Source organism: Tyto alba, unplaced genomic scaffold, assembly GCF_018691265.1.
Source record: "Tyto alba isolate M040663 unplaced genomic scaffold, T.alba_DEE_v4.0 Super-Scaffold_3, whole genome shotgun sequence".
Classification (NCBI taxonomy): Eukaryota; Metazoa; Chordata; class Aves; order Strigiformes; family Tytonidae; genus Tyto; species Tyto alba.
Window position 1 is genome coordinate 842,780 of NW_024881304.1, and position 12,949 is coordinate 855,728.

Sequence of the window (12,949 nt, forward strand, 5' to 3'; positions counted from 1 at the left end):
ATCCTAAATACCTTTCACTAATATTTAAACCAAAGTGTGGTTTTTCCTCTCCTACTGTGGTCATCGTGTAAGCACAAAGCCTTTCAGGCGGGCTGGGTTTGGGAAATGGGCTTATGTTTCCTTCTCATGAATGTGAAATTCTCCTTCCCTTTTGCAGGAGGCGCTGAGGTTGCTAAAGATACTGCAGAATCTGGATCCTCCTATCTGCATTGATGGACGTACGGTGGAAGTGAATCTTGCTACAGGGAGGAGAAGGTATAGACAGATGAGACAGTAGTGTTGCCCTTTGTGTGATGTGCTGCGAGGCTGGAGCTGTATTGTTGGACCAGGTGCTTAAAGGTTGACATGTGAATTAGCACAGGTTTTCCTGCAGCCTAAAAATGTGTTGGAGAGGTGAAGGCATTGGAGCTCGAAGAAGCTTCAGTGATTGAGCAGTATGGGATTAATCATCACATTGCATGGCCTCTTGTTGCTGTCCAGCCATCATATCCCATTGTGAGGGAATTAATGGGTTCAGCTTTTTAAGAAGCAGTTGGAGACATTTATTTTTGCAGACACAACAGAGAAGCGTGGTCATAACCCTTGCGGAGACAGTGATCTGCAAAGTCTCTCTGTCTCCTGGGATGGACACAGTCCAACGTGTGGCCAGTGAAGATGGTCTTTCTGCCTTTATTGGTCCTGCTCATCATTTTGAGTATACCGAGGTTAATGTGAAGCCAGATTGACATTAACCTGCAACCTTTATCCCAACAGGAATGACTACGGGGAGCACGGTGACAATTCCTACTATGGCCCGGTAGGTCTGCACAGTTTCCCGGCAGGTCGCCAGAAAGGGAGGGAGCACTGAGGGTACAGGCCTGACTTTGTTAGGCTTTTTCCCTTCAGGCTGCTGAAAGTTCAACATGTTTGAAGATGGGATGATAACGCTCCAGTGTGCTCTTCACTGCTACTCTGCCCCTAAAACTGTGTTTATAATGTGCATAGAAGTGCAAGTCAGAGTACAGATGCTGCTTGAGGGACTTCTGGGCTGGATTACTCTATACCAGGCTTCTTTTACAGAGTGACTTAATTGATGACTGATCTCAGTTCCCAGAGTGAGTGTCTCTTCTCCAGAGCTCGTTACTAGACTACAGGGTTCTTCCCATACTGAATGGGCTGGAGGCTTTGATACAGATTGTCATGAGCACCTTATTTAAAGATTCATGGAAGCTACAGAGGTCTTGTGCTCTGCAACGCTGTCCATTGCTCTGTAGATGAAAAGCTATGTCTGCTTGTGCTCTACTTAGGGTAGCTAAATACGCTGTTTTCCTGAACTTTGGGCCTGTGAGAGGGAGGAGAAGCAATATGATGTTTGTCAAAGAGTCTCTGATCTGTTTGTGTTGTTCACTTACTCCAGGGCAGAAGGGGCATGAGAGACAGGAGGGGCGGCGAATCACAGAGACGCACCAGAGCACAGTGTAAGTTAAGCTCTGCCTCACTCCTACTGTGGAGACTTTTCTTCCTTAAAAGGGCACTGACATGTAGAAATCAGCCCAAAAATATTTTTAAAGGCTAAGAGTAGGTTTGTTTGTTACACCCACTTCTGAGTTTCTTTGCCAACTTTGTTTAGTCACATTTTCCTATCTGATGATGTGTTTCTCTCTACTCTTACTGTGCAAAACTACATGCAGATAAAGGAAACTTGCTGCATGCTTTTCTTGTTGTGGTAAACTGATGGGATAAAATCAGCCTGGCAATTACTAGATGAGACGGAAGAAAATACACTCCATGCGGCAGTGCCAGTAGCTGGAAGGACACTCCTGATTGTTTTACTAACATATATGTAGTATTGCTGAGCTCTGGCTAGGAACACTTTGGAAATGAGAAGCATTCCGCACATTATGGACCTACCCTTAAGGCCTTTGGCTTTTCCTGTAGATACAGTTTGCTCCCCTTTCCTTTCATGCACCCACATGTTGGGGCGGAAGGGATGTGGGGAGTGTCATCACTTGAAACAGGAGACTGTTTGAAAGAGCACAGATTTTCCTTGTTCACAGAGGTGGGTGGACACAGAGCCTGGTCCTCATTACCTCATTCTTAGGGAAATGAGTGGATTTTGTGTCTTTGTCCAGGTCAAGTTTTGTGGTCTGGTGATCTCAGCACAGCCCCTGTAAGTGTGTTTTGATGTGGAAGTTTTGCCAGAGTGCTAAACCAGAAGAATTCGGATTAGAAAGAGAATTTGAAAATCTGTCTCCCTTCTTACTCCTTAAAGAAAATAAACGAAGATGTAGATCAAGTAATGTGAGGATACTCATACATCTCTTGCCAGGAGAGAAAAATTATTCTTTCTCACGCTTGATCCTTTCACCAGTGTAGTATTTGCTCATGCTTTTGTCTTAAAAGGCAAGTTCTGCCTTTGGAAGATTCTGGTGTTAACTCTTGTCTCTCTGTTCAGCTCCGTCAGATGTGTCCACATACATTTATGATCCTGAAACTGGGAATTACTACGATCCCATAGCTGGGACATACTATGACCCCAGGACTCAGGTGAGTGTGTGGGAAGGAAGCTTTACACACAGTACGTTGTTGCAAACTGCCCTTCTCTGGAGAGATTTTGCAGCTAGATCCTGAAGACAGGCTAGCCCAGGACAGTATAGAGGCAGTGTTGTTTCTCTCTCTCAGTCCTCTGACCTGTATAAAAGGGATACCCATTCCAAAATATCAACTTAATGAGAGGCTAGGAACCCCTTAGCTGGATGTTGAACCAGTTACTGTAGCTGCCCCTTTGGCCTCTGAAGCCCTGCCTTTGGAGGGTTTTTGGTCCCCTCTTCATTGAGTAATCTTATGGGCAGAGCATCCTTGCTAGATTTTACTGAAGACATGTGATATGTGACTCAACTAAAAGATGGATAGCAGAGCTCAGTTTTCACCCGTGGTCTCTTTGCTCCCTGACCCCAGCCAACAACGGTTACAAGGATGCCAAAAAAGAGCCATCAGCAGACGTTCTCCAGGACTATCATCTTGTTTTCATGATACTGCAGATGTCCGTGTTCTGGGTGAGCAGGGTAGTGCTCTCATGACCTGGCTGTGGTAGACTGTCTTCTCTCCCAGCAAAGTTCTGAAGCCTTTGCCCTCAGCTGCCTGAGGCTCTGCTGTCCCTTCTTACTGTGCCGGTCTCCCCAGCCTAATAAGGACAATAAGCCCAGTAAGAAGATTGCAGGGGTTTGTCTAAGTCTGTTCCAAATGCCTCTTTCAGAGAGAAGTCACGATAGACCGGGAAGCCTGCTCATCGCCTACAGAGAGCAGAAGGCGGCGGCATGAGAGCCAAGAACGGACAAATGAAAGGAAGGAGCCACACAGCAGGGACAATAGGGACAAAAAGGAGAAAGGGAAAACTGCTTCCACTAAGGTAAATCCCTCCAGGCATCAGAATGATCAGAGATCTGAGGCCAGGAGGCTGAGATAAGAGAGGTTAGGAAATAAAGAGTAATTTATAGAGGATTCAAAAAGGGAGGGACAGTGAAAGAAAACGATGAAATACATGGGGTCGGCAGCAGGCCAGGAATGTGGTGGTTTTCTGGCCAAGTGGGAGTAAGTTCCTGAAATTTTTCTCTTGTGACATTAAGTCAGGGCTTCTCATCCTTTCCTTATGGTAAAGGATTCAGAAACATCCAGGTAACTGACACACTGCTGAAAGCACCCAGCTATTGTAATAGAGTCAACAAAAAACTAGCAGAGATGTTTAAACATAAGAAATCAGCTAAGAATGGAGACTCAGCTCTCCCATAACTGCAGTTCCTGACCCCTCTAGACATCACAGACAGGCAGAAAGATGAGGCAGGCAGTAAAGATGGACTGCAAAGATGAACCGAGATCAAATGCAGATACAGCCTGTATGGTCCCTGCCAGAGCCCAGTTGTGGGGCTGTGCCCTTCAGTGCTTCTCCCAGTGAGCAAATGTCTCCCAAGGGTGGGGAGCTGCTGGTTGGGAGTAGCTGCCCAAAGTCATGTTTGAACATGGGTGTTTGAGCACAGCCCAGTGCTGTGATACTGACTGGGCCTGAGCAATGCCAGGATGGTTGGTAGAGGTGGTTTTAGCCATGAATGCAGAAACGTTGTTTTCCTCCTTGCCTTTTGGTCTGGATATGCTCGGTGGCATGACCAGTCCTGGGCAGTTGGGAGCCAAGGGGTGTAGTTGTCCCTGAGGTTGGTCAGCCAAGGAGTCTTATCTGGTGTGGAGGATGCCTGCTTTCAGGGAGAAACATGGTCTTGTCTGAATGGAGGAGGAAAGCACCTCCAGTAGAAATCCTGCCATCATTTTTCCTGGCTGCCTGGTTTCCACGGATGCTCAGAAGTGGCTTCCTGGCTGCTCTGTGCATTCTCTGACCCCTATGCTGCTGGTGGCCTAATGCCCAATCTTGGCTTTTTCAGAATGAGCCTGGAGAGGAGAGGTTCTTTGCAGAAGATGTCTTCAAAAAGCCATTGCCTCCCTCTGTGAAAAAGGACGAGAGTGCAGGCCCGGTAAGTTGTTGCACAGCATTTGTCTTCCCCAGTCAAGTAGGAGTAGCTAATGAACCACTAAACTAGAGCATGGCCAGGGCTTCAGACCAGTTCTCTGTAAAGCGTGTAGATGTGAAGCTTCACCCCAGCCTACTCCTTGTGCTGCTGAGCGTACAAATGAGCATCACAGGCTCATCCTGTTGCAATATTGGGTGAATGCAGCCTCTGGTGTTCTGTCCAGTATAAGGAGGAACCTGAAAACACCACCACACTGGTTGAGCCTGGCCATGTGTTGTGCCACAGACACAGTGGAGAAAACTGATGTTGTCCTGTCCCCTTCCCACCTATAGCACTTGTGTTTTGTCTCATCTCTCCCAGGCAAGCAGGGCTGTAACTCTTCCTGGAGTGGTGGGTTTCTCTGCTCCTGTTCTGGCTGGCTGTGGGGGTGGCTTTGCACCTGGTCTCCATGTCCTCTGTGCACACACAGAGGTGCCCAAATGTGACCTGGCCCTGCCCCAGCTCTCTCACTGGTCTGAGGCACGGCATGGTGAGCTACTGCAGCTGTCCCTGAGACCAAGGGCACAGCTCCAGGAGAGCTGTGGGTTCCCCAGGGTGGGAACATCTCCCCCCGAAAACACCACCTAATTTCTGCTAGCTGCCTGGTTTCCTTGGAGGCCTGTTTTAATGGGGGCTTAGCTGTTGTGTGCACTGAATCCCTGCAATCAATTCACTGAATTCCTGAATCTTAACACCTCATCTTGATTGTTTCAGAATGAGACCGGAGAGGAGAAGTTCTCTGCAGAAGACGTCTTTAAAAAACCATTGCCTCCTTCTGTGAAAAAAGACGAGAGTGCAGCACCTGTAAGTGGCTCCATAGGATTGGGTCTTGCCTTGTTTGAGCCTGGGTACAGGGCTAGAGAGGCTCACCAAAGCCTGGCCATGACCTTGGATGGCAGAGGTGCCGGATTCTCATTCCAGAGGAGGGAGCATTGGAGATGGAATGGCAAAGGCAGTTTGGTTTATAGCTCTGGGCTTGTTTGTGGGCTTCTAGCATGGGGAAATTGAATACCTGCATTTAAGCCAAGTCTCCTCACTCAAGCATTCCTCAGGCAGAAAACTCTTTCAGCTGCCTCCAGACAGAGGAAGGCCAAACCTCACTGATCTCCATTGACTGACAGCAACTCCCTGCCAAATAGCTGCTGCTTCAGTCAGCTTCTTGTTGCTTAGGTGTGTGGCAGATTGGGAAAGCCTGGCACCAGAGCACAGCCCATCAGGAGAACAGAGGGGTTTCTACCCTGTGGTGTTTACGTGCTGGCCAGCTAGCTTCTTTCCATTCTTGGCCCATGCTGCGGGGATGCTGCTCTCTGGCTCTTGGTCTGGAACAGAGACAGAAGTCACGGGGAGATTGGCTGGGGAAGCAGAGCCCTGCATGGCAGGGCAGGCTTGATGCTACAGATTGTCATGCTTTTCTGCCTCTTCCCTCAGCCCAAGGTGGTGAACCCTCTGATAGGGCTTCTGGGAGAGTATGGAGGAGACAGCGACAATGAAGAGGAAGAGGAAGAGGAGGAGCAGTCACAGGCTCAGTGGCTGCCACCTCCCCACCCACCAGCACAACGTGAGGAGCAGCCAAGGAAGGCCAAGGCCAATGATGACAAGCTGACCGACTGGAACAAACTGGCCTGCTTGCTGTGCAGGAGGCAGTTTCCCAACAAGGAAGTGCTCATCAAGCACCAGCAGCTTTCCAACCTGCACAAGGTATGGGAGAGCTGGCGGCTGGGGGGCTGCGTGTGTCCTGCAAGATGCCTTTGGCTCAACAGCTTTGTGATCTGCCAGGAAAAATGCAATGGTTGGGTGGGAAGAGCTGTGCTGAATTTGACAGAGTAGCAGGCAAAGTGCCCGTCGAAGCTCTGTTCAAAGCATTGTGTGAGCTGCTTGTTCCTGCCATGGGAGTGCTATAACATCAAGGTGTGACTTTTTAAGCTGTAGCGAGATAGCTAAGGCTTGGGGAGAGTGGGGTGCTGGCACACACGAGTGGGAGAGTGGTAAGAACTTAGCACATGCCTCCCCATGCTCTGCGCTGCCTTTGAGCTCTTGCTTCTAGGAGGGCCAAACTGCATGCAGGTTAAAATAGGACTGGTTGCCTTCCTTACTGTGGAGGGGAAGGGCTTCTGGCCTCTGGGCAGGGGGAGAAGGTAGTCTGGGCTGCAAGAGAAGCTGCTGCACCTGGTATAGTGCAGGTGCAAGAGCATGCTGCTTTACCTGTGCTCCTTATGGGTCGAGCAAATGACCCTGACAGCTTGTGTCCTCTGCTGACACTGGCTTCTGTTTTCCTCCTTCCAGCAAAACCTGGAGATACATATGAAGATCAAACGATCTGAGCAAGAACTGGCATATTTGGAGAAGAGAGAGCGTGAGGTGGGTCTGCGGTGGTGGGCAGGCGTTTGTTTGTGGGCCTGCACTGGGGGGGGATGTTGGTTCCAGGCAGACCCTCCACTTATGCACCTGTATCTGCAGCCTGGGCGTCAGATGCCTCCCAGAGAGTCTTAGACTTGAACTGTGGGCACACTCTGCACTTGGACCTGTAGACAGTGCTGTGACTTCTAAGAGCAGGTCTCACTCCTCCCGGAGGGATCTGAGTGTGGTTCTGTTGTCCTGCAAGCCAGTGCTGGGCTCTGGGCTAAGTGGGACCTTGATTTCCATCTAAAACTGATGCGGTGTATGGGCTGCTGCTGCCTGACCAGGAACAGGGGAGCGGTAACTCCTGGTGCTGTAGCTGGGAGGCTGCAACCACAGGTCTGGGTCAGCCCAACAGATGCCATCAGGACAGAATAAGTGGATTGTAGGTCTTAGAGGCATTCAGTGTTTGTGGGTCCCCAGGATGGATTTCCAACCAGCTGAGGACGAAGTGAGACCTGGCTGCAGAGCAGTCTCCTGTGGAGTGTTGAATCCTTCATAGCTCCTGTACTTACTTTGTTCTTTCTGTTTGAAGGGGAGGTATAAAGACAAAGGAAATGAGCGGAGAGAGAAGTTCCAGCAGATGGATTCACCAGAGAGGAAGCGACTCAGATACGACCGGGACTCAGAGAGGTAATGGCTGCTCCTGGTTAGATCTCTCTGGGGCTGCTGATGCCAGGCTGGCTCGTGCGCTGCCGGCACGGCAAGGCCAGGAACCGGCCGGTGGGCTGGATCTGCAAGAGTAACAGCCAGATGCCTGAGTTCCCCAAAGCGCGAGCCTGTTGTGCTGCAGGACATCTCGGAGAGGGGAGCAGAAGGCCAGGGGTGCAGGGGTGGAAACAAGGGCTTAGGGGAGAGCAGAGAGAAGCTGCCACATGCTGGAGGAGTGAGATGGGGGGTTGAGTGTGGCTGGCCAGGCACGGGGAGCAGAATGCAGCCCGTTCCCATCCATCCCATCCTTAAAGCACTTGCTGTCCTCCTGTCCTGGCATCCAGCCATTGAAAGAAAGAGCAAAGCTGCGTTTCATCTGTTCCACTGACTCAGAGGAACGCTAGGAGCTGTTTCCATCTCATTCAGAGTAGGTGGAGGAAGAAAGTGCGTGCTGTGTGGGGCTCTCGAAAGGCCTGCCTGCTGCAAGCTCGCGTGTTCCAGTGGGCTGAGGAACTGCTAGGCATGTGTTGAAGACAGAACTGATTATGTCCCTGTTCCCTTCTGGTACGGCACCTCAGAAGGAGACCTTTCCTCCGTGTCTTGCAGTTTAAAAATCCGCATCTTCTCTTTCCTCTGTTTTCCTGGAATAGCTGTGGATAAATGAAAGCAGTTTGTGTGCAGTGTCATCAGCAGCCAGAAAGTAGAACTTGCCTGAAGGAAGCTATTTTTTGTACTGAGTGGTTTTCAAAACTATGGGGTTTGGTCAAGAGCTCTTGGATGAGTAATGACCAGGTGGGAGAAAGGGTGTCTGAATCAACACTGCATCTATTGAGCAAAATGACCACAGCACTGGGAGAAAACAAAGATCTGACAGAGCGTCGGGGATTAGACTTCACTTTCTATCTATTGCTGAAATTCGGATTTAGAAAGACAAGCACAGAATGCTCCTGGCTTGCGTGAACCATAAATATTTTGGAGCCTGAGCTCATTTCCTGTGCCCTGGTGTATTTTCCCCTGAGGTGGGACAAGGAGTTACGCGGTCAAAGGTGTCTGAGGCCTTCACACAGAATCCACCATGTTGATTTCCTTGGGCGGTGTGCTTCTTGCAAGCAGCTTGGGTATCCCTCAGGAGAGGTTGGAATGTCAATGAAGATGCTATTAGCAGAGCTAAAAATCCCTGGCATGCGTTCAAAGCATTGCAAAACCAGACGATTGATTCTGCCTCTTTTGCAGTGACTACGACCCCAGGATTGATAGTAACAGCAAAGGGAACCGAATGTTGCAGTCCACGGGGTGGAAGAGAGGCTTTGGCCACAACCAGCAGGGCACAACATCACCCGTGGAGGTGAGTCTTCCATTCCTTTCAAAACACATCCCTGTCCCAAGACAGCCGGAGGGAGTTCCCAGCCGGAACAAGAGTCCGGCTGCAAGTCTCAGCGCTCACTTGATGGAATAATACACGTGTGTTAATTAACTTTGCAGTCTGGGAGGGGCTGGAAGTATGTTGGCAGCGGAAACAGGTTAGAATTTATATGGGTCTGGAAGGGTTGAGAATAGAGTAACAGTGAGTAGGGAGGGTGTGAGCATCTGACTGATACCTGCCCAAAACCGGGCTGGGGGTTTGAGCAGGTCACCGGCTCAGGGCTCGGCAGCCACGTGTGCTGGGGCAGAAGGTGAGCGTGCTCCGGGGAGGTGGGAGCGTCGCCAAAGCCACGGGCACGTGAGACTGCCCGCTCTGCTGCCGAGGCTCCCGCTGCCGCTCTGGACTCCGGACTTTGGAGGGGAATACGTTATCCGACGAGGAGCAGAGTCCCCATCACCAAAGGGCTTGAGGGATAGGCAGGGCCGGGTAGATCCTGCCTTCTGGGACAGGCTGGTCTCTCAGCGGACCTTGATTTGCTGCTGGAGGGTTTATCTGACAAGCGGCCTGGGGCAGGGACCGCTCTCCCTTGCCCAGGGGCACATGAGCAGCACCATGCCCCGCGGGTGCCGTCGCCTGGGGCGGCAGGTTTGGCACCTGGCTGCCTCGCTGCCCTGGTGTCGGTGCCTCGCCGAGGGGCCGGCAGCTTGCGGCGCAGCTCACGTTGCGACATTCAGCTTGCGGGCGAGTAGGTCATTAAAAGCAAATATTTGAGGCTTCGTGACGTGTGTTTGCTTGAGCCCACACACACGAGGCAAGATTTCCTCTTCGGTGCAGGCAGCAGGAACCATCCCCAGCTGTTGCTCGGTCCTCGTGGAGGGTTTCCTGTGGCCATAAACCGGGCTTTGTCAGAGAGCCAGCTCCGGCAATGCGCTCTGGGAGGTCTGACCAGGGCTCCGTGGCCTGGATGGGGGAGCCGATCACAAAGCACGGCCCTCGTACAATTCCTATCAAGGCCTCCCAGGAGAGCCCTAGAGACGTGCTGTCTTTTCACTTCCAAGTCATGCTGGGCAAAGAAGCCATGTGCCCGCTTCAGCCCCGCAGGACTTTGATCTCTCGGCGTAATTGATGACATCTCTGGTATTCAGTAAGTTGGACTTAAGAGCAAGAGAAACTTTCAGCCTTGGGCCTGCTCTCCTGGACTAACTTCTAGGCAGGCATTACTGAATAATTCCGATGCTGGCTGCAAAAGCCAGTCGTTAAAAAACAGTTGAAATTCAAAGTGAGCTACCAGAGCCCATGGGAACTCTATTAGAGGAGAAAACAGCTGAGCTTGTGCAAATGCAGGCTAGCTGCAAACAGCTCCCCGGGAGCCCAGCTCTCTTGCTGGCACTTTCCTTTGCTGTGTTTCGATCCTCTCTCGCACGCGGCTGCCTCTCGCCTGCCGGCGCTGCCTGTTTTGGCTGCCCGCTCCCACCCCACCGTCTGCTCACGTCGGTCTCCGCAGCCCGTTCCCGTGGTTTGATTCTCACCGGGCATTTGCTGGCTGCATTTTTGTTGCCCGCAAAGGGCCAATAGTTTTCCCCAAACAGCTTTTGGAGGAACACAGAGCGCTTGCTGTTCCTCCTCTCCCGGATCCACACAGGAGCAGTCAGCTGTCCCAAAGCAGCCTGGGGGGAGGCTTTTTCTTTACGAGCAGTCAGCAAAGAGGAGAAATCACTAACACAGGCTGTATCTGGTTTTCAGGCAGAAAATAGGAAGAAAGGCCCTGGCCTGGGGGCCCAAGGGAAGCCCAGCAAGAGGCAGTCCAACGAGACGTACCGTGACGCCGTCAGGAGAGTCATGTTTGCCCGCTACAAGGAACTTGAGTGAATGGTGGAGGAAACCCGAAGCCTGTCTCTCTCCATCTCCGTCTCTTTCTCTCAGTGTCATGTTCTTCTGGGGCTTTGGTCTTTTTTTTTTTTTTTTTTTTTTTGGAATTGTTACAGGTTTTGCTGCTAGAATTTTTTTAATAAAACTGAAAATTTGTCAGTGCTTGTCTCATGCCTAAAATGGTATGTTTTAGAAGCATGTGATGCTTTGGAAGATTCCCATCGTGTTTTGCTCGCTGCTTCTGAGGTCCCTGGACGTTGCAGCCATGTCAGTGGGGCTGGGACAGGTTTGGTCACTTGGTGGCCCTGCCAGCAGTGCCACTGTCCTGCAGCGGGTTCCCTGCTAGCTCAGGGTTGCTCCTGCTGCCGTGCACTCGTGGGTCAGGATGTGAGCTGGGAGCAGGGAACGGCCTCGAGGCCTGAGAGGAATTCAGGAGCAACCTGTGTGGGATTCATCCTTACGATTAGCAAGGACAGATGGGTTCAAATTAATAGGAAGAGCTTAACGCCTGGCAGAGTGCAGGCCCTGGCATCGCTTTTGGGGGTCCCAAAGGAGGGGAAAATGGGAGACATGTGGAAGCTGAAGACAGCAGGATTTGGAGGTGAAGGGCCACCAGCAACAGCTGACAGCTTCTAAAGGCAGCAAAAGATCTGTCCAAGCTACATTTCCTCGTCTCCAACACAGGCAGCCCCAGAGAAGTGGGGGGGACTTGCTCCCTGGCACCCCGGTCCTTGGTGCTACACCCAGCGATGGAGGTGGGGACAACCACTGTGGTGCTGGTGAGTACGTGGGCGTGAGGAGGGGGAACGTGTGGGCCCAGGGCAAGTCGTATGGTTTGGAAAGGGTCTGTAACAGCCCCCTCCTGCCAAAGAGCCCGTCCGTGCCAGATCTAGGGGCTCCTGTGCAAAGCGGGGCAGAGGAGCTGCTCAAGAAACTTGCTTCAGAGAACCACGTGGAAGCTCAGATGGAGGACGGGTCATTTTCATGCTTCTGCGTTAAAGATGCTCGGGGACCATGTGGCAAACCCAGCAGCCCGGGGCAGCTTGTCTGAGTCTATAGATGGGGAAGCTCTGGGTAATGGTGATAACGGTGCTTTTAATGGGAATATTGGTGATGACTCTGAACCGCAGGACCCCGATAGCTCTGTTAGAGTGGAAGTAGTGAGGAATTATCTCAAGCTAGAGCCGGAGCCAGTCATGCGAAATCTCAAAACATAGCAACCCTTCGCACTTCTCCTCGTGATCTCCAAATGAGGGTGAAGGAATTGGAAATTCGTGCAGGAGGAGGCCCTGACTGCAACGGAGGTCTGCAGCCAGGGCTCCAGTCCTCGTGGCAGTCCCAGGCACGGGGGGGAGGTGATGGGCTCCCGGGGATGAACTCCCTGAAAGGGAGCAGTCGTGGTGGCGCGAGGTCCGGAGGAGCAAGCTGATGCTCTCGAGTCTGGAAATTATTCACGCACGCAGGGGAAAGAAGCGTGACTGCGATGGGACATCCTTTTCAGCGGTGCTGGAGGGAAAGGGGGGAGTCTGGGAGTGGATCAGTAGCTGCTGCACAGGCTGTCCTGCACCCTGGGCACCTGCCTGTGCCAGAAATGAGCACCCACAGACTGCCATTTCCAAACAAAATAGGAGGGAGCCTTGACAACCACCAACTGCAGGAACCCTTTATCTGATTTTATTAATTTGCTAAGTGGGTAGATCCATCTTACTGAAAACCTGTTAACGACTGATGATACGTAATTAATTAAAAAAGAATAAACCAGATAAATGTAAGAGCAGCTTCCTTTGGGCAGATGGACCTCACTAAATAATGTATGTTCCTTGGCTTAGCTTTGCCTTTGCTTGCTTGCTCGCTTGTAGTCGGCACGATGTGCATATGTGGAAGGAGAGGCAGCACAGCATTTTCCTTGTAGGCCAATTGCCAGGGCTCAAGTTAGGAAGAAGAAAGGAGTAGGAACAGACTGCAGTGAAAAGAGGGGAAAAAAAATAATAAAAAAAAAAACCTTAATTGCAAGGTGCATCTGTCTCCAATCAAGAGAAATCATTTTTTTCTCACTAGAGATAGATCTACCTCCCCTAAATTATATTAGTCATAGAAATACTTGATTTGTTGGCTTCCATTATTTTAAGGATCA

General features: G+C 51.0%; 1 protein-coding gene across 4 annotated transcripts in view; it reads left to right on the top strand.

Annotated features, from left to right (window-relative positions):
* Positions 1 to 10,974, top strand: part of RBM6 (RNA binding motif protein 6) — a 59,755-nt gene extending 48,781 nt beyond the window's left edge. For all 4 annotated transcript variants that reach the window (XM_042799511.1, XM_042799513.1, XM_042799512.1 and 1 more), the window contains 12 exons: positions 158 to 255; positions 754 to 796; positions 1,397 to 1,457; positions 2,435 to 2,526; positions 3,236 to 3,388; positions 4,410 to 4,499; positions 5,250 to 5,339; positions 5,964 to 6,233; positions 6,819 to 6,893; positions 7,468 to 7,565; positions 8,817 to 8,928; positions 10,690 to 10,974. In XM_042799511.1, coding sequence (XP_042655445.1) covers positions 158 to 255; positions 754 to 796; positions 1,397 to 1,457; positions 2,435 to 2,526; positions 3,236 to 3,388; positions 4,410 to 4,499; positions 5,250 to 5,339; positions 5,964 to 6,233; positions 6,819 to 6,893; positions 7,468 to 7,565; positions 8,817 to 8,928; positions 10,690 to 10,815 — 1,308 coding nt within the window. In that variant the 3' untranslated portion in view covers positions 10,816 to 10,974. The remainder of the gene's footprint in view (positions 1 to 157; positions 256 to 753; positions 797 to 1,396; positions 1,458 to 2,434; positions 2,527 to 3,235; positions 3,389 to 4,409; positions 4,500 to 5,249; positions 5,340 to 5,963; positions 6,234 to 6,818; positions 6,894 to 7,467; positions 7,566 to 8,816; positions 8,929 to 10,689) is intronic.
* Positions 10,975 to 12,949: the final 1,975 nt, after the last annotated feature.